The 20,593-nt window shown below is 40.9% G+C and overlaps 1 protein-coding gene across 1 annotated transcript; it reads right to left on the bottom strand.

Moving 5' to 3' along the window:
* Nucleotides 1-460: 460 nt before the first annotated feature.
* MXRA5 (matrix remodeling associated 5) lies at nucleotides 461-20,023 on the bottom strand. Its single transcript, XM_031596132.2, has 7 exons — nucleotides 19,479-20,023; nucleotides 17,752-17,967; nucleotides 14,041-14,170; nucleotides 13,333-13,723; nucleotides 6,077-11,074; nucleotides 4,564-5,464; nucleotides 461-3,135 (listed from the first exon to the last, which is right to left on the bottom strand). Exons 1-7 carry the CDS (start codon nucleotides 19,673-19,675, stop codon nucleotides 1,224-1,226), a joined length of 8,745 nt encoding a protein of 2,914 aa, XP_031451992.2. The 5' UTR covers nucleotides 19,676-20,023; the 3' UTR covers nucleotides 461-1,223.
* Between the last annotated feature and the right edge of the window lie 570 nt (nucleotides 20,024-20,593).

Genomic DNA, 20,593 nt, shown 5'->3' with positions numbered 1-20,593 from the left:
CATCATTGCTTTAAAATATAAGCATAAATCTTACAATCAATCAGAAGTTTAAGACTTCAGGAATACCTCAGAGAATCCATATGTTTTAAACTTATTCAAAATTCTGAGTGGAAATGTGGGCATATTCAGCTACTTGTAGCAATTATTTCAACAGCAAAATAGATGAATCTTATTAAAATTATGTAATTACCCAAATAACCATCCTTGATTGGAAGAAAAGTATTTAAGTATTTATATGTAAATGCATTCTGAATTATATATAACAGAAGTGTTGTATTTTTATAAGGAAATCATGTTTACAAAGAAAAAGTATATGTATAACAATATATGAATTCTGTTTTTCTGATTTAATTTTACATTCTCAGTGTCTGGAGATCACTATTTCCTCAAAAAATAAACAAACAAAAACCAATGAATACAATTTTTGGAAAATATTTTTTATTATAAAATGTACAGTATATTGACCTTAACATTATAAAACACTGTAATGTATCAGAGTCTTGTAAAGACCAATAATTTATAAAATGAGACCAAATTCATTGTTACTCTTTCTAGTCTCATAGTCTGATTTAAAAATATATATAAAATATATATATGGATGATTTGACTGGAGCATCCGTAGTAGCTGGAAAAGGTTTGTTTGTACGTTATGGTAATTAATGTCTGCATGTAATTTTATTAAAATAGATCACTCTTATTTGCTAAATTAGTTTTCGATTTTGAAGAGCTGATAGGAGAACAAACAGAAAAGTTAGTAATCATATTCTATAAGACTAGATTATGTAAAAGCGCTGCAGGGGATAAAGAAAAGTATGTTTTCCCAAAATACTAAAGCACTTCTATCACTGCAGCTCATTTATTAGCAGTTAATACTTCTTTGGTGCTTTTAAGGTGCTTATTAAAACACGGAATAGCTTTGGACTATTGACAAAAACAGAATACTTCAGGTCTCAAATGCTACTGGGTAGCATGAAACAACACATCACATTGTCTTAACAATTTAAAGACCTTTTCCAATGTGTTAATTTAGATACATCTACTGCCTTCTTCTATTGCAGGGAAGTACTATTACGCTGAGTACAAAAGCAATGCACTTTGCATGAAAACAGAATTATTATTTTTTTTTTCCTGCCATCAGCCTTCCTGGCTTTGTTGCAAACAGTACTTTCCTCGCTGGCAGTGACTGGAACTCTAGCACTGATCCAAAGGCATTTGTTTTAGTGTTAGAATATGTGTATGTAAGTTGTTTTCGAATCACTGCCTAGTATATTTTTAGCAGTGCATTTATAGAAACCTGCATCCCTTTGAGAAGACTGCTGGATGACTAATGACCCCTGAGGGTGGAGGAATTTGTTTCCATACAGACGGGATTGAGCTCCTGTTGTCAGATGAGATTTGTCTGGAAGCTCCCATGTTATTTCTGCTTTAGGAATCCCAATGGCCATACAGTTCAGTTTTACTGAATTTCCAGGCCTGGCATAGATGACAGGTGCTGGCTCACTAGTAATCCGAGGGGGATAAGCTATCACAATGACAGGCACGTTCATAATAGAAGTGCCGTAGTCACTGGACACCTTGCACAGGTAAGTGCCTCTGTCAAAAACAGAAGCTTCACGCACTGTCAGTGAGCCATTCTCCAGGAGGGAGAAGCGACCCACAGCCTGGGGAGCATCCAGGACCATCCCATTGGGCAGTGTCCAGGAGATCTGTGCCCGCTGGTTTGGCTGGGTGATGCAATGGAGCTGCAGAGTTTCTCCATTGATGATGCTCACCAGGTTGTTATACTGATTGCTGATTTCTGGCCTGAGTCCCACCTTCAGGAAGACAACCCGTTCCACGTAACCACCTGGGTTTCTAGCTGTACAGCGGTAGGTCCCAGCATCCCCTGTGGAAAGACCACTGATGTGTAAGATTCCATCCCGCTTATGGTAAAATCTGTGCAGACGGTTGCCACTCAGCACTTCCGTGCCATTGGGAAGGATCCAGCTTGTGGTGGGCTCAGGGTACCCCTGGACTGAGCAGTTCAGATTGATGCTGTGCCCAGCAATGGCAGTGATCCTTTCATTGACAGGGTCCCTGAAGGAAGGTTTCTCCAAATGGTCTGTGATGACGAGCTGCACAATCAGTCTTGCTTCACCTCCTTCGTTCCGTCCAATGCATACAAGCTGCACTGCATCTGTCTGCCTCACCCCTCTGATGTCCAAAGTACCGTTGCGATGCACAGTGATCCTGTTTCCATAGTAGGGGGCTGGCAGGATTACTCCTTCTGGAAAAGCCCACAGGACCCGTGGAGCTGGAATGCCTTCAGCTTTGCAATCAATAAGCTTCCTGCTGTCCCTGATGGCTGTCTCCCTTACAGATGTTATTGCATTGAGATGCCCATTGATTCTGGGAGGTTGAACATTGACATGGATCCATACTACTTTCCGATCTTCTCCAGCACTGTTCCGCACTACACAAGTGTAGTTACCACTGTCAGATCTTTGTGCCTTTTGGATGAGGAGGGTGCCATCCCTATATACCTGGTATTTTTCAGATAGAGTAGGAATGGGCCTGTTGGTTGGGGAAAGCCAAGTTACTTTGGGTGTAGGTTCTCCTTTGGCTTCACATGCTACTGTGACAACATCACCATAGGGCACATTAATAATGACATAGGTTTTGTTTTTGATAGTTGCAGGTTCAGCCACTACTTTGACCCTTACTTTCATCTCATCCTTCCCAATTTGGTTCTCAGCATAGCAGGTGTAGTCCCCTTCCTCTCTCAGTCCAACATCATTGAAATACAGGGTTCCATTATTGAAGACCACATATCGTTTTGTCCGGCTGCCACTGTCATCTGACTGCATGAAGGTATTGATCATGCTGCCATCTGGCAGACCCCAGGAGATCTCAGGATTTGGTAGACCAGTAGCTACACAGTCAACTTTTAGGTCACCTCCATACTTGACCTTGTGGTTATTCTCATTCTTGTGTTCTATTTTTGCAGGTTTCATCATCACATTTACTTTGAGGACCACATAGTCATCCCCAATCTTATTGCGAGCCACACACAAATAATCTCCTGCATCTTTATCTGTAACTGAATGGACAACCAAAGTCCCATTGCTGAATACTTTGATTCTAGTCTCCAAGTTACTGTAAGGAAAGAAAAGAGGACATGAGTTGCAAAATCACATTTTAGTAATTACTGAGTGTAACCTGGGGAAAAACAACAACCCAACAATATGGAAACACAGGAGCAGAGCTGTTGTTAAGACAATTAGGTGATCTGAAATACCCAAGGCAGTCACAGGAAAAAGAAAATGGAAAAAAATAATTCCAATGACTCATAACCAAACAATTCTACCCTGCTTTGTGCAGTGACTTTAATATTATTCCTTTATTTTGAATCCTCTGACTACATATGCTGAATTCTCTAACACGTCGTGTCTGATATACTCCATATACTGATATACTCCATAAACCTACATAGAATGTAACTCTGGAGTCTGATACTTCAGTACTCAGAAACAAATCAAGATGAGCTACCTCCTCTGGCCTTAGGTTCAACATTTTTAATCCTCAGAAAATCTCAGAGAGGCAAAATGTTCAGGCTCAATAATACAGAGTAGGTAACTTCTACAGTGTTAATTTATTAATGATCTAAACTTCAAAATATGGAAAAAAAAAAAAAATTACATGTGCTAAAAGGCTATTATTACTTTTCAGTGCACTATGGAATTGGTGCGTTGTGGCCAGAAATAATTTTCTCAGTAGATTCACACTTTTCTCCCCAACATGAAGATGTGCTATATAAAATGAAGATCATAGAAGAGAAAAAAAAAACCCTCAATAATTCTGGATTTTGTACTATCTGTAGATCACTCAAATACACTGTTTGCCCAATGAAAATATGCCGACTACATTCCACTATTAAGAAAGCTATTGGCAATTGTGTGTTTAAATTTCAGTATATTTCTTGTATACAGTGCTCAAAGAGAATTTTTCTGTGAACTCTGAGGATAGTTTTGTTGTTTTGGAGAAGCAATATTTTACTTGATATAATGAACATTAAAGAAGGTATTATTTTAAGCATGGTAACATCTAAGTAAGGTAACATTGATTTATCTAATGTTAAAATGTTCATGATTATTTAAGTCATTATCATTTCTTTGTCCCATTTTTACAGTGTATAATGATAAATACAAGTAGAAGTGAAAAACAGTGATCCCAGTTCTTCTGGGGGAAGTATGGATCTATGCAAACTTTAAATATACTATTATACACACTGAAACAAGACTTTTTGGCACTGGACTTCTTGTTACATTTATAGAGACAAATAGTGGCAAATTATTCTGAACACTTGAAGCCAACTTTTCAAGAGTACTACTGTTTTCAGGAAAATTATGCTATTACATTACAACCTGACCATCTTTTGATATAATTTCAAATTCTTCCTTAATGATTTTAGGTCTAATTCAAAACTCACAGAAGGCAAGAGTGAAGCTTCAACAGATATGAGTTCTCTTTTCTTAATGTTTGTTCAATTCTAATTTAGTTTCAACACCTGAAATAGTAATTTACCTGTGTAAGGAATCAATCATCCTTTTGGAAGGTAACCTCCATAATATCCGAGGCCACGGGTCACCAGAAGCACTACAGTCCAAATGCAGGATACTGCCATACGTTACATCTGTCCTCTGAGGAGAGCTCCCAGTGATCTTAGCATTAGATGCTTGTTTCTTCACATGAAGTTGTATTATTCTCCTGGCAGCTCCCACCATGTTGGCGGCAATACACTCATAGACCCCACTGTCCTTAGGGGAGACATTGCGAATATAAAGAGTTCCATTGGGAAAAACAAATAGATTCCCATTGACAAACTGGGAAGGTCGAATTTGTGTGCCATCAAAGAGCACCCAACGGATGCTGGGCGGAGGTGCTGCTTTGGCAGTGCAGTGGATATTAATACTGCTACCAAGGGGCAAGGAAATGTTCTCTTGCTTATCCTGCTGAATGATGGGGGGTAAGGCTGCAATGTGGAGCCTCACTGCTATGCTGTCAGCTCCTGCAGCATTGCTAGCTACGCATTTGTACACTCCCCGGTCTGAAAATGTTGCTTGCTTGATAGATAAGGTTCGATTTTCATGAAGCATTATCCTGCTTTCTGTAGTAGTGACTGTCTGCAAAATCTTCCTGTCTGGGAAAATCCATGAAATGTGTGGTCTTGGAGTTCCACTAGCCTGACATTCCATCGCTATGGTATCTCCAAAATAGACAGTGACATCTTGATAGCGGGAAAGTAAAATTTTGGGCTGATGGGCTACAACTGTGAGCACAAAAATCATTTTATCTACGCCGTGCAGGTTCTGAGCTGTGCACAAATACTGTCCACGATCTTGAAGCTGAGCGTTTCGGATAAGGAAGGTACCATTTTTCAAGACTTCAAACCTTTGTAACCTGGTGTTGGCTGTCATTAGAGCTCCTGAGAAAATGAGAGGAAAGAAATAGAAAGGCAAAGGGTTGGTTTTTTAGACATGCATCCCTGCACTAAAGAAGCCTTATGGAAGACAACAGAATTGCTTAACGCCAACTACAACTTCAGATGGATCACATGACATCTTCTGACACTGTCCGCAGTCTGTTTCTAGTTCAAACCTGACCACACTAGCTTGCAAGTACATGCAGTATGGGAACCTTTACAGGCTCCATGCTTTACAACTTCAGAAAATCTCTCTTTTGCTTATGGAGATAATACGTACAACATTGTTTAAGGTAGCAAAGCTAACAGTTATTCACAAGCTTTCTTATAAGTTCTACTGCTGTGAACAATCTCTTGGTTGCTATTCCTCCTTCAAAAAATAAAGTCATTAAATGTTAGAGCTTTTGTTTTATTACAAGAAGTACTGCTAACTTATTTTTATCTGTAACTTTTGCTTGCAATTAATCACATTTTATCAGTACTAATACAGACAAAATATTCAGTGTTTGCTCTTTGTTTTGGACTATCCCTGTAATTATGTTGCATTTCTATGTAAAATTCCAAGTATTAGTACTGTTAAAACTGTGTAGAAGAAAACTTTTTCAGCTGTCTCACCTGTAGAGACTTTCGTCCAAGTAATAAAAGGCTTTGGTTCCCCCACTGCATCACAAGGGATAAGAGCATCTGTTTCAGCAAGGATGGATATGCTCTGAGATCCTTTTGTGATAATTTTAGGTCTTTCTCCAGGTGTCCTGAAATTGCTTGAAGATTGAATTATAGATAAATTGTGTGATGTAATGCCTCCCACATAAGGCACAGATGGAACTTTTTGGTGATAGTGGGCATTTTTAAGAGGCTGAAGAGGCTGAAGTGTAGTGGATATCTGGGGTCTTCTGCTCTGAGAGAAAAAGGATGGAGGGGTTATCTTCAAAATCACTGCTGGTGGTGATGTGGTGGTTGTGGTATGTGAAGGCACTGGAACAGCTGTAGCTTTCTGCACTGTAATCCGAGGAGGGGAGACCTGGGCAACCTTCTTCTCATTTGTGTCTTTTGGGACTGGTTGACCAGGGACCACAGGTTTAGGATGTATACCTAAGTGAGGTAAAATCCTTGTTCTGTTGAACAGGAATGGCACTCTGGAACTGGGATAATAGGGTATCTCTTGACTTGGTAGTCTCCCTGCTGTGCCTCTGTTATCTGGAACATAGTTGCTACCAAAAAATCTTGAATTAATGTTGTATCTATTCTGACCCTGATTACTAAACTTGCTAGTAGGGAATATATTTGTTCTGTGAAATGGAGTAGCTTGTGTTGGGGTAGTTGTCTCTTTCTCAGAGGCAAAAGATTTTTTGTCCTGCATGGTGTGTGCTGCATATGCCGTTATCTCTGGTTTGTTTGTGTAGTGAAGAGGCTGATGTGTCATAAAATAACGAAATGAACCTTGTGTTACAACATACGGAGGCTTCACTGTGCCTCTTACTGGAACATGCCTTGGAGGCACAACTGGCAGTCTTTGATTTAGGCTTGGTATCATTCCAGCGGGTGGATGGGGAAGGTTTGGATTTAGCAATATACTGTTGTTTGACCTGCTACTGTACATTTCTTTGAACTGTTCCTCTTTAGAATGTATGCTAATCCTGTTTTGACTAGAGAAGGGAGTAGGGCGTACATTCAGTCTTGAGCTCACCACCATTCTTTCACTTTCTGCTTCAACTTGTTTTACTGCTGGCAACCTTTCTTGATTGAAGGCATTACTGCCTTTGGAAGTATAATGAAGAGAATGATGTAAAGTGCTTGAGATGGGGGGAGGAAGAGTAGGAGGTTTTGTAAATGGAATAAGGACATCCTGTGTAGTCTGAGGTTTTTCAAATGTCTGCAAAGTGGGATCGTGATGAAATACATTTGATACTGTTTCCTCCTTATCCATGAAAGATGATTTTGCCTCAGTATGAGAAACAATAGACATTTCTCTTTCTGAAGGTGGAAAAGTTTGAGTTTCCATTGTGGTGAAGGAGGAGTACAAAGATATGATTTCTTGTTGCTGGGGTGTCTCCGTTATTGCTGGTGTTTTTAAAAATACTGTGGGCTTCCATAACTCCTCTGAATCTGAGACATCTTCAAGAACTTCCAGTGTGTCAGAAGGAATACTTAAATCTGTCACGGTAGGATACATCGGCTGGAATGTTCCAGCAGTAGCTTCATTAGCCACAACATCTGAGTGAAAAGCGATGGTCTCTTCCTGAGATTCTGGGTAACTGGATTTTGTAGATGATATCAAGCTGCTCCTATACTCAGAGGTAGCTGTACTTGATGATTCTGCCTCACTATCTGGAGCTTTAGAATCTTCTTTAAGGGTCCTCTCTTCAGATACATTCTCTAATGAGTCAAATGTTGGCATTTTATTTTGCTCTGGTTTCTGAGGTGCACTTGACTCTTCTGTGGGAACTGTGTTATGTGAAACATATGATGACAAAATTGTGATGGGTTCAGTCACTGGAAGTACCATGGTTTCAGGAGTAGAATGTGTCACGTATTTTCTTTCAGGTTGAGAAGTAGTAGGCCTAAAGAAAGAAGCTGTGACAGCTTCTTTGGTTTTGGTCATTTTCTCTATTACAACAGGATCAGTAACTAGTGAAGGAGTGATTTCCCTATGCTCCTCTTCCTTAGCCTGTATTTTGACACCACTTTTAAGATCAGGACTTTCAAGTACTGTAGAGGAAGCCTGGGTAACAGCTTCAACTTTAGATGTTCTTGGAATGTTAGGCATTGCCTCTGTAGTTAAAACAACACGGGGGAAAGGTTTTGTTCTATGGCGGATTCTATTTGGTCTCAGTCTCCTTCTCCCATAAGGCCTTTTCCTAGCATGCTGAGTAACTAGTGAAGGCGTTGTTTTCCTATAGGGTGTCGATGTTGTGGCAGCAGTCGTCAATTTGCTGATGAAAGCAGCAGTTATCTCCTCTGTTTTTTTATAAGGAACATTCGTACTTGGCAAAATAAATGTGGGATCCGTTTTGGAAGCAGACAGGTTTCTCTGTTCTCTTCCATGAAAACTCTCTGTGTAAGTGCTGGACATGCTTTCTTGAGTCACTGTACTTCTGTGGATCTCTGATTCTTCCTTGCTTCGGACCTTGATGGATATAACAGCTGGAGAAGTTGTACTTAAATCTGCTATTTTTGCTTGACCAGTGGATACATCTCTGTGTCCATGTATGAAGTCATTGCTTTTTACTGTAACAGATGAAGAAATGACAGTGGAACCTACAGAATCTGTAGGGACATCATACAGCTGAGAAGGTGCTAAAATTATACTGCTGACACTCATTTGATCCACTTCATTTAATCTCTCATTTCTCTCTAAGACACCAGGAAGATCTACAGACTGAGATTCAGCTAGGACAGAAGCATCAAGTGGCAGTTCAGCAAAAGCAGAATTTTCCTCTGACTTAGAAGATACAGTTGCATCTACATGTTCCACTGTGAATGAACTACTCTGAATATTCAGATAGCTGGTCACTGTTTCTTTGGTCAAAGATTCTTCAGTGACAGCACGAATATTTTCTGTGACTACAACTGAAGAATCAGCCCTGCCATCCTGATGCTGCTGGCCTTGGGGTAGCACTGTTGCAAAGACAGGACTCGATACAGGGATTTCAACAGAGTGTATACTTGCAGGTGTTTTTAAAATTCTTTGGTCATAGAAGTGTTCAGTTTCTGACCCTGTTATTGTGGACCAAGCTGAAAATGCTTTATTGCTGTGGGAAACAGTGACTGAGAATGGCTCATTTTCTCCCAGTGGTGACGCATCAGCAGAAGAATCTACTACATCAGCTGTTGTCTCTGAAGGCAGAGGGATGGCTACCGGATGAGGGACAGGAGTAGTTTTCTGCACATCTGATGGCAGTGTAGTTGTTAACAAAGTGGCTGTAGCTGTTGTAGTTCTAGGAAGGTTCTTCCCACGGACCTTTGCCAAAATGTCAGCCCAGTGCTGTGGATTAATCTGTTTGTTTGCCATATTAATTCTCCGTCGAGATTCAAATGCTCTTCGACCTTCTGCAACATTGCTGTCTTGGGTTCTATCAGTACCTTTCCAAATTTTCATTTTCCTTCTGCCTTTCTTTCCCTTTTTAATTTGAGCCTCTAGCATCTGGTCACTTTTTTGTTTAAAGGATATCTCTCTGTCCTTCAGGTGGTTCTTTCTTCGTGGGAATTCATCAACACCTCCTGTGCCTGATCCTTCTCCATCATCTATGACCTGCCCTCTTGTTTTCGATGAGCTTTTTGAGCGTGTGCGTTTTTTCAGTTTTATCCTTTTAAATGACCTGTCAGACACCATTTTATTTACTGTCACTCTTACAGTAAACTGATCTGATCCCTGCTGATTGACAGCCACACATCTGTAATGGCCACTGTCACTGACGTGGCTTTTTGGAATAAGCAAAGTACCATTGTCCATCACATATCCTTTTGAAGAGTTTGACAAAACATTAAGTACCTGGCTGTTTGGAAGAATCCAGCTCAATTGTGCCTCTGGGCTGGCAATTGCACTGCAAGGCAAAACTATGGGATCTCCAACATTTTTTTCAACTCTCACTATATCTGAGTCAGCTACTTGAATAGCAGGAGGCTGCACTAGAAGCCTGTAAGCCATAATATCCACGTCATCTCTCACTTGGGCAATGCAGTGATACAAGCCAGCATCAGTGTAACTCACTGGTTTGATTACTAGTTGACCACTAGTGAGAATGGAAAATCTGCTGTCCTTTTGATTAAATGGTGCCTGCAGTTTTGTCCCATCTGGAAAGAGCCACTGAATGAAAGGACGCTCAGAGGCTTTCACATTGCAGTTCAGCTGACACTCTGACCCTTCTACCACACTCTGTGCTTTCCTTGTGCTTTGATTTTGTTCTATCATTACCCAGCTTCTCTGCTGCCTCATGTCTTTGGTATGAATTGCCTGAGAAAACACAGTAAAAAAAGATAGCACCACTTTTTTCCCTGTACTCTGGCGCCTGTTTAATTGGATATTTATAAGAGGTTGCATCACCCAGGAAGGCTCAGCCAGTATTTGAGCTTTTACACCTGTGTAATAAAGAGCATCATAGTCTGAGCCTTGCTTGTACCGATAGCTTATTTTAGGCTCCTTGCTGAGCATAAGTTCTCTTTCTAATTTGACGGGCACTTCACTATAATAAGCAATCAGCTTCCACAGTTTTTCATAGTTCTCTCTATTCATTGGGCATTCAAAATCCAATGATATTGTAGCATTTATATCAATCTCCTGAGTCTGAATTTGATTCCATTGAATCTTGGTAGAGCCTGTTGGTTTCTTGATTTCACAGTTCAAATGGACTACATTGCCATGCTCATCAGTCATATTCAGTGTAATGTTCCATGGAGAAGACTGAAACACTTCCAGAGGGAGTTCATAATTCTCACCATCTTCTTCGTCTTGAGTGCTGCTATTGTGCCTCAGTGAGGACTGAATGATAGGTTTCCTACAGGAAATATCTTTCAAGTTTTGGATATCTTCTTTTTGCAGCTGTTTTGGGCTGTTGCACCTAGGACAGAGCTGCCCCCCTTCATAGGCTTTGTCCTTTTTGCATTTTAGAACACCTGTAAGCAAAGAAAATAAAAAAGTAAAAGAAAATACAGGTAAGCTGTAGAACTATGACCCAGAGTTAAAGAATTTCCAAGATAGTAAGATGTCATGAGAAGCACATGACATGTGGCATATGGAAGCCAATGTTTTTTTTAAATGCTGCCTCTTTGTTTTACAGTTGAATGGGCCTGATTCTCCTACCAACCATAAATTCTTCAGATCTAATGACAGGTTACTCTGTTGTTCTGGAAATTAGATTTCTTCCTTCTGAATCAAGTGACTGGAAATTGAGGTGTCCAGAGCAACATTTTAGAAGTGTGCAAATATTTATGCTGTGTAAAAAAGCCTGCATGTATACAACGACAACCTGCTTATCTATCTTTGTACCTCTGAAGACTAGGTTATCCCACCTTTCAAAAATGCACCTTTCAAAAATGCATTCAGAAATGCCAGATCATCTCATTAAAAAAAAAAAAATCCAGGTTTTTTATCTTTAGTAGCTACAAGAGAGCTATACAGTACTATACTAGCAATACAAAAAAAAAAATTCCCCCGTAGCTACTAAATGTACTGGTTAGTTACTGCACTTGCAATGTATATGACAGTAGAAAAAAATGTCACCTCTTCCCTGATCTCTGAAATAATTGCAAACAAAGAACAAAACTGTAATGACAAAATAAAGACTAAACAGAGGAGTATTAGAACAGGAAATGATAGCCTTGAGTCCTTCTATCAGTGCCAATAAGACTCTTGTCTGGAAAACAACAGTCATGTATTTATGCTTAACTTTACTACAGTTTCAAATGTTGCCTTACATAACTGATTCGGACACATGCTGCATTTCAGTTTTTCTAGGAATAAGTGTCATGTTGATCACCTCTGAGGAACAAAGGATGAATGAATGAGTTACAACGCAAAATTCTAGAATAAGGTGAAAAGAACTTCAAAAATGTTGTTACGTTTTTTTTTTTTTTTAACAGAAAAACATATGCTTTGCTAGTATGAAAGATAAGGTTTATTGAGAAATTCTTACAAATGTAATATTTAAGTGAACCAGTCTATCACTTGCACATTCATGTATGTTTCAAAGATGAAGGAAGCATACTTTATGACAGGACTAGCACACTGTCACCTTATAATTGCTACACTGGTCTGAAGTACTGTAAAGTGATCACTGAAACAGCACTGCTGTTTCCTTGTCAGAATTCCCACAAAAGTTAGTGCTACAATTGTATAAAAATACAAAAACTGTCACACATGAAAATAGCATGGAATAATTATTTCTCTTTTCTAAAATCACTGTTGGTTTATAGAAAAATAATCAACTCAAATAAAAGTGGTAGCAAGTCATCACTGTGCAGGGAACAGAAGATCATCTAATATTTCATCATTACTACTTGGAGTACATCTTAAGTACACTTAATATACCCACTTATTTGATAAGGGAGAATATATAAGAACATTATTACATACATACAGTAACAGTCAGACACCTCAATTATGGCTCCATCAGTGACACATATGTATTAAAGTATCATACACTTCTAAAAATAAAGCTAAGTACTGCTAATACGACTACTTTTTCTAATAGTACAGCTAAGTGCAAAATTGCAATGAACATATTCTAAGATGACAAGATCCATCATCATCAAATGCTTCAAATGGTTACATAAATCACTCCAGAACTCTTCTGAAACCTCTTCAATTGCAATTAAATGATGATTCCCTCTTTAACAGCTGTGGTATAACACTAGTCACTCTGGCCTACTATATAGTAAGCACTTAGTAACCTGAGATGGGGCACTCAGATACCTAAACTGAAAACAAGCATTCAAAGAAGCCCACATTTAATGGGTTCCTGACCTACAGGCATTATACAACTGTTTTGTTTTCTTTTTGCTTCTTGCATTTTGCTCCTGCATATGTCTAGAACTGTTCCAGTCTGGTACTTTTCTCACATCTAAGCCTAAATGGTGGCAGACATTCCTCTGAAAAAGTAGCAGGATTATAGGTGTAAACTACCTCCCTCAGAAAAGTAAGTTGTGGTCTATGGAGAAATGCCAATGAATAACAGCATTATAGTTAATAGCTCAAAGTTAAAGGACTCACAGAGGAATTTGGAAACTTGATTTCCACACTCCTTCCTTTGCCCAACAACACAGTGCACATAGACATCGTGTAAGTAATGCTACCCAAGAAATAACAAAGCTATTCATATGCAAAACTTTTTAAATATTATGACTTGAAAATGCATTTCTAATCTTGTTCTTACCTCCAGAATTTTCATTCCAATCAAGGAGCCACTGTAAGCTGCAGTCACAGGCCCATGGATTCCCATGAAGGTAAAGATTCTCCAGCAGTGGCATACCTTGAAACATCCCTGCAGGCAACGTGCTAATAGCATTTTCAGATAGGTAGAGATGTCTTACTGTTGACAGTTTAAAATAATTAAGGACCATAAATGTTGAAAAGGTGTGTGGATGAAGCTGCTGGAGTAAATTTCCTTCCAAGTGGACCAATCTCAGAGAAGTTAATCCATTAAAAGCATTTGGATGAATAAACTCGATTCTGTTGTGGTCCACATGCAGCCTCATTAAACTTGAAAGTCCATGGAGGGTTTGGCCAGTTATAACTTTCAATTTATTGTAACTAATTTTGAAAACCTTAAAAAAAAAAAAAAAGATTAGTTTTGTTTTTGTATCTAAATCCAAACAAGCATTCCAAAGTTTTCCTCACACATTCAAATATTCTTTGCACCACTAAAAAAATGCTGGACAAAAGTTGGAAAATAAACTGAATATTATTTGGCATTAAGAAGCGTGACACTGGCAAAGTTAACAGAAGTCCAATATTTTAGGGCAGGGGGAATGTTACCTTTATTCTAAGAAAGATATTTAAAAAAAAAAAAAAAAGCTTATTTTTGTCCTCAGTTATTCACAGACGTCAGAGCTTAGGAAATCTAGGAAGACCTGAGCATTACCTGCAGGGACATGAGATCTTTCAGAGCACCATTAGGTATATTCTGAATGTCATTTCCATGTATCATAAGCAATTCCAGTTTAGTGAGTCCTGCAAAGGAGTTTTCATATATAGACTGTATACTGTTAAACCTGGAAAAAAAATCACAATGTAATTACATTTTACACAGATGACCTTTTAAGATCCCTTCCAACTGGAATGATTCAATGATCATGGACTGCAAATGTAAAATTAGTATAACCTAACTTTCAGCAAAAATTGGATGGATCTTAGCACATTGTCAAAGAGCCAGAAGTAACTGAAACATTTTTATAAGGCCAAGTATACTTAGCTCATGTTTACATTAAGATTTCTTTCAAATCAATTCATGGCACTTTAGTCTTAATTTAAAACTGGGAGTAACAAATAGGTTTAAGTTCTAATAGTTGCATGTTTTTCCATGCAGTTCAGTTTATGGAATGGTAATAAATTAATGGCCTTTATCCAATCCATGATGCTATGGAGCTTGGCAAACTGGGTTGCAGTGTTGCCAAAACAGCATCTAACAATCAATGAATAAAGACTTAGAAAGAGGACATTAAAAATGGATATTCTCCCAAACAACAAGAGAAGCAGGAAGTCACATCATGCTTAACTGCTGCAACAATTAACTGGTTGCATCAATTAATTACATAAGACCTAGGAACTGAGCTTCCACTCATACAATTTGAGCCCAGGAATCTTTTTTAAGAAGTAATACTGAAAATCTACTTTGTTGAAAACTATTTGATTTCACTTTGCACTAACAAGTCAGATTTTATTTGCCAGAGCCTAAGTCTAAAGTTTGGCTGCCTAGTTCTGCATTTGAGTTTTCTAAATGTAGACACAAAAACAGACATACGTGCTAATCTGGGCATGAAAGCTCCAAATTAAGCATCCAATTTTAAAGATTTTTTCCTATTTTTAAGAGTTTCTTTCTAGACATGAAGGGAAGAGACACAGAGAAATGTAAATACTTTGATGAGAGAATACTTCTGGATTCTCATCATCTTACCTATCTGAAGATTCTGAATTAAAAACAAAATCAGACTAATATTTCAGTATTTTTAGTCCTACCACAGACCACTTAAATTTATACTGCAGCCATCCTACTAGAACTTCTTTATCTTAAATCAGTCCTTCTGAAAAAAAAAGAAAAAAAAAGCCAACTAAAAACCAACCTTCTTTAAATATTACAAATTAAATTTTCTTAAATTATTTCTAGTTAGGAAATGAATCATTTTTACATGCCAAATACAAAACACCTTAAAGTGGAAATATTCTAAAATGTCTTCTCAAAAATGAAAGAAATGCAACAGGTAGTAAGACCATTTCCAAAAATGTCATCTGCAGCAATGAAAAAACAAAAAATGGGAAAGGACTTTTTACAGTAGCAGCATCAAATAATGTACTTTTATTAAAAGACAAAACAAACAAAACAGAATAAAACTTCCAAAATGCCTACATTTTTTAAAAGCTTAGAAAAAGATTTCTAAGATTTTCTGAACCAATTTAGGAAAAGAATTTGCTGTAGAATGTTGATGTATAGGGGAGAGGTGACTGAATATGTATAGTTTTCAATGTGGGAGAAGGAAGGGGAAGGCAGCTTGATGCACTCTACAGTAACAGGATTTTTGAATAAATGTAACATTAGGTAGGCTTCAAAGAAGAGTAATGAGTCAGAGAAACAAGGACATGGATTACTGATCAGGCTCCAAAGTACTTTCATTGCACAGTCGAAGAGGCATATAAGGCCACTTGGAGACATATGTTCTGGTGTATAGAATTTGGCCAGTCTGCACTATAGCTTCTTTGGCAAACACCCTTTAATGAATTTGTTTTAATGACTCTCTTTGGAATCATGCGTTAAGTTCATCAAGTTAAGACAAAGTTAGTAGTCTTTGTGTATGAAAGTTTATTTTCTCAGAGGGGACCACAAACAAATAGGCTGAGAGCCCGTTAAAAAAAATAGAAATAAAAAAAAATCTTTCACATCACAAAATGTTTTAAGATTTACCCAATTGGACATTCATTCAATTCGATTTGTAATTGCAGAAATTAGACAGTTATGATTAATTCCAATACTAATTCCACTAATTTGACTCTGGGATGACTGAAAAATTGAAGGAAAATGAAAAAAAAAAATTGATTTCTGCAATACAGATTTACTGGGTACCTGGGAATATGAGAATAAAATCAGATTTAGATGGATAAATCACTGGTGAATAGACATTTTAATTACAGAGGACAAAATAAATCAAGATCCCTACTATGGCTCAGCATTATCAGACATAGATTACAGGCCTTGGGATGGTAGAAGGAGTTCATACCAGCCACTGAAGTAGTTCTGATGCCAAGAAGAGGACTATGACTTTTTACAATGCTATGTCATGCAATGGCCCTACACAGCACTTTTGGGATATACAGCCTGTCAGCAGTCAAAGAATCATAGAATGGCTTGGGTTAGAAGGGACCTTAAAGATCATCTGGTTCCAATCTCCTGCCATAGGCAGGGCTGCTATGCACCAGATCAGTCTGCACAAGGACCCATACAACCTGGCCTTGAGCACCTCCAATACGTAACATTCAGAACTCTTCTGGGCAGTGAGTTTCAGTACCTTGCCACTCTGTGAGTAAAGAATTTCCTAAATCTCCCATCTCCCCTCTTTTAGTTTAAAGCCATTCCCCTTTGTCCCTCCTAACACTGTTAAACTTCTTACAAAGTCAATCTCCCCCCTGTTTATAAGCTCCCTTCAAGCACTTGGAAGGCTGCAATGAGGTCACCTCTGAGCCTTTTCCCAGGTTGAAGAAGCCCAGCTCCCTCAGCTTTTCTTCACAGGAAGGGTGCTCCTGCCCTTTGATAAATCCTTGTGGTTTTCCTTCAGACCCATTCAAACAGCTCCACATCTTTCTTGTGTTGGGAGTCCCAGGTCTGGACACAGTACTTCAGATGGGACCTCACGAGGACAGAGGTGAGGGGACAATCACCTCCCTCTTCCTGCTGGCTTTTTCTCTTGATGCAGCCCAGGACACTGGGCTTTCAGCCTTTGCACACTGCTGGCTCATGTACATCTTTTCAACCCTGCCTTCTTATCTCATAGTCTGATAGGTAGATGTGAAGTGGCAGTACTCAGAGAAAGGTGAGTTGGAGCCTGAATTCTCTCCCCCCAAAGCAGTGATGTCTGCTTCTATCACAGTTGGGAAAAACAAACAAACAACTCCAAATCCTATGGAATAACTTGTCTTTACTGTACTGCTTTAAGATATGCTATCTCATTGTGGTCCAAAATGTTATCTAGTTAGAGAATTTTACTTCTACTACATTTCTGTGTATCAGGTATAACAATCAACATTTAGTAAATATTCCATAGTAGATTTAATCAATACAGTTTTCAAATACTGTAAGATGCATACTATTTATCAATAAGAAGTGACAGCGTAAAAACTGACAGCACCGTAAAAAGACATTTTTTTAAAAAAAAAGAAGTTTTTTTTTTGAAACATGGAACTTACACTAAAATTCCCTTCATGCCAGTAATTGCAATGTTTGAAATATAGTGTCTGGAAGTAACAACAATCTGCAATTCTACTTAAAAAGTGCACACAAAGATCCTGCAATGCCGCACGTGTTCGAAGCATTCCAGGATTCCACACCAAGAACGTAAAACTGTTTGCTATAAACTGCAATACAAACCCAAAATTGATTCTTTCCACATGTTTAGAAATCCTTGCCGGCACGGCTGCTAAGGATCGAAACGTGCAGTGGACTTCGGTGGGGACGTAGCAGGCGCAGGGGTGGGGGCAGGCCAGGGCTCCTAGTGGGAGACCCAGCGCCAGGATCAGCACCACGGAGAGTGCCCCAACCGCGGCCCTCTCCCGCATCTTGTCGGCTCGCCTTGCCTCGCTCCTCCTGGGTTGTCCAAGGGAACAACAAAAAAGGGGGGGATGGGGGAAGAGGGCAAAGAGAAGAAACGATGATTTTTTAATCCCTTGAAAACGCTTTATATGCTTTGTGATGCTCTGCAACCCCCTAGAAGTTCTGTAGGCAATTAAGGCAAAGTTCAACTGGAAAGAGTTTTTATTTCATCCAGGTCTCTTGCTACTTCAAAGTTTTTTTTCTTGCAACACATTTCAGTAGCTATTCTACTAAAGTTATTCTGTCTCCTTATGGAAATACATTTTGTAGGCTTGCTCTACACACCAAGGCTAGTGCTCATCTCATCTAAAAATCAGAATTTCAAAGGAAGCATCTAGTTCAAGCAAGTTGCCATGGCTCCCTCTACAGTCAATGAAAGAAAGAGAAGTCATTTTCATCACAAGGTAATACTAAGTATTTATCCATCTAAAATAGTACAAATCAACTTACTGAGGTCCCTAACCCGCTAACTAGATTTAGATTTAGAAATACAAGCACAGCCCTCAGAGGAAGTGCAAGTTTAGATGTATCCATAACAGTGCCATGTCCATCAGCACTGAGGTTCAAATTCTCAGAGCAGTGTAGGTGAAGCCAAATGGCTGGGCTCATGGAGAGGCATTTGAAGAGGCACACTATGCCAGAACTGGCAAATAAATGCAACTGTCGATGAACACCTTGAGCACTGGCCACGTCTGAGTATCAAATAATTTGTACATAATGTAATGTCTCATTACAAATGAAGCTGCCTAGCTTTGAAGAAAGTTTGCCTCCCTGTTCTTATCTCCACCATCAAAAGACTTCGAGCTGTCCAGATTAAAGCCATACAAAGAGGCAAACTACTATTAGCCTCAGAAATTTAGCATTCTTGCTCTTGTATAACAGTGTGACAAAGAGGGAAGGACAGTTCTGCTGGAGATTATTAGTTCCATTAGTCATTACTTTTAGTATAAAAGTAAGCTTTTCTCAGATCTGCCAGCTAGCGAGAGATTTTTTTCATCATTTTTTGCATCATGTGCAAACCATTAAGTTCAAAGGAGAGGCTCATCGAGATGAAGACGTTTTTCAAATATCTGTGGTCAAGTTAATGAGACACTTACCATTCTTTGCAAAAAAACAAAAAACAAAAAAAACCCAAAAGCAACAGCTTGTAGTCTGTTCTGAGACTTTTCAGGTGCTGTTTTCCTTAATTCTCTCTTCAGCGAAAACTCCCTCTCAAAAACATCCCACCCAGTAGTGGAAGGGAGCACCTCGCAGAACTGCCCGAGCCGCTTTGCGCGGAGACCCAACGCCGCGCGTCAGCCCTCGGCAGAACCTCGCGGGTCCGGGTGCGGCCTCACCGCCTCTTTCCACCGCCGGAGGGCGCCCCGCGCGCCGCCATCGACGCCTACACCTCGGGCCCGTCACCGCGGGCAGATGCTTCCCATTAGGGAAGAATTTCCCCGCAGGGCTCCGCCCGCAGGGCGCCCCGCCACCGCCCCCTGCTCGCCGCAGCCCGAGCTCCTTACCTGCGGGCCAGCGCGGCGCTCTCAGCGGGCGCCGCCCGCCGCTCCCATGCCCCTGGGGCGCTGCGGGCGGGCGGCGGCGCAGAGCGGAGCGGCGGGCCGGTACCTAGCGGGCTGCCCGCGGGCCCTCCGGCAGCGGCTCGCCGGGGCACATAGCAGCCCGCGGCGGTACGTTTCGACGCCGCCTTAGGGCTCGTCATCGCCCGTCATTTTGCAGAAGCCGCCGCCGTTCCTGGGGTCCCCCGATGAGCATAAGCCGGGCGAGGCGGCGCTGGGGAATAGTGCAGCTGCTCCCTCCTTTGCCGTGCCGCAAGTCGCCCGTCCCCGCGAGGCGCGTGGTCCTCAGCGCCGGCGGGAGCCGAGCCCGTCCCTCCGGGGGCGGGTGACGGCGGCTCCCCACCGCTGTCCGGGCGGTCCGGGCGCGCAGCTCCCGCGGCGGCAACCTCCCTCCGCCCGCGGCCGCATGGGGACGAGGGGCGCGGGGTGCCCGGCGCTGCGCTCCTTCACTCCGGCCGCCTTCTTGCGCCGGGCGCTGTGCAGGGCAGGGCGCGGCGGAGCGGTTCTTCTTGCGGGGTGGGCGGCCCCTCGGCGGGGGAGCGCGGGCGGGACCGCGCCGGGGGGCGGGGGGCGGAGGGGCAGCCGGAGCCGCGGGGGGGGGGCGCGGGAGCTGCGGGGAAGGGGGAGCGCCTCGGCCGGGGTGGGAACTGGAGCTCGGGGAAGGTTGCGGTGTGGAGCGGGGGAGGTCCAGCGCGCTCGGAGCTCCCGTACACGCAAGCACACATGTTTGACTAAGTTTGCCAAGCTCCCCTTCCCCTTCCCGTTTGTAATTCTGAAACAGGACGTGCCAAGCTGGACTTCTTGTTCCTCTCGTAGTGGTATACAAGCAGCCCCTCACCGTCGGTTGTCTGCATACTCTGTCACAACACTGCCGCCGAGACCTGCAGCCGGTCTGTATTGGAGAATTTCACCTCCTGCATCAGGCTCGAGGAAAGACACAGTTGCATGCGGGCAAACAGAAAAATCTCAAAACTGGAATGGGGAGACAATGAGAGTAGCTCAGGAAAAGACAGCACCACTAATAAGAGGAACCAAATGAACAAAATGAATGTAGATTCAGT

This window comes from Phasianus colchicus, chromosome 1 (genome assembly GCF_987193195.1).
Source record: "Phasianus colchicus chromosome 1, bPhaCol1.hap1.1, whole genome shotgun sequence".
Classification (NCBI taxonomy): domain Eukaryota; kingdom Metazoa; phylum Chordata; class Aves; order Galliformes; family Phasianidae; genus Phasianus; species Phasianus colchicus.
This window is presented reverse-complemented; position numbering and strand designations above follow the sequence as displayed.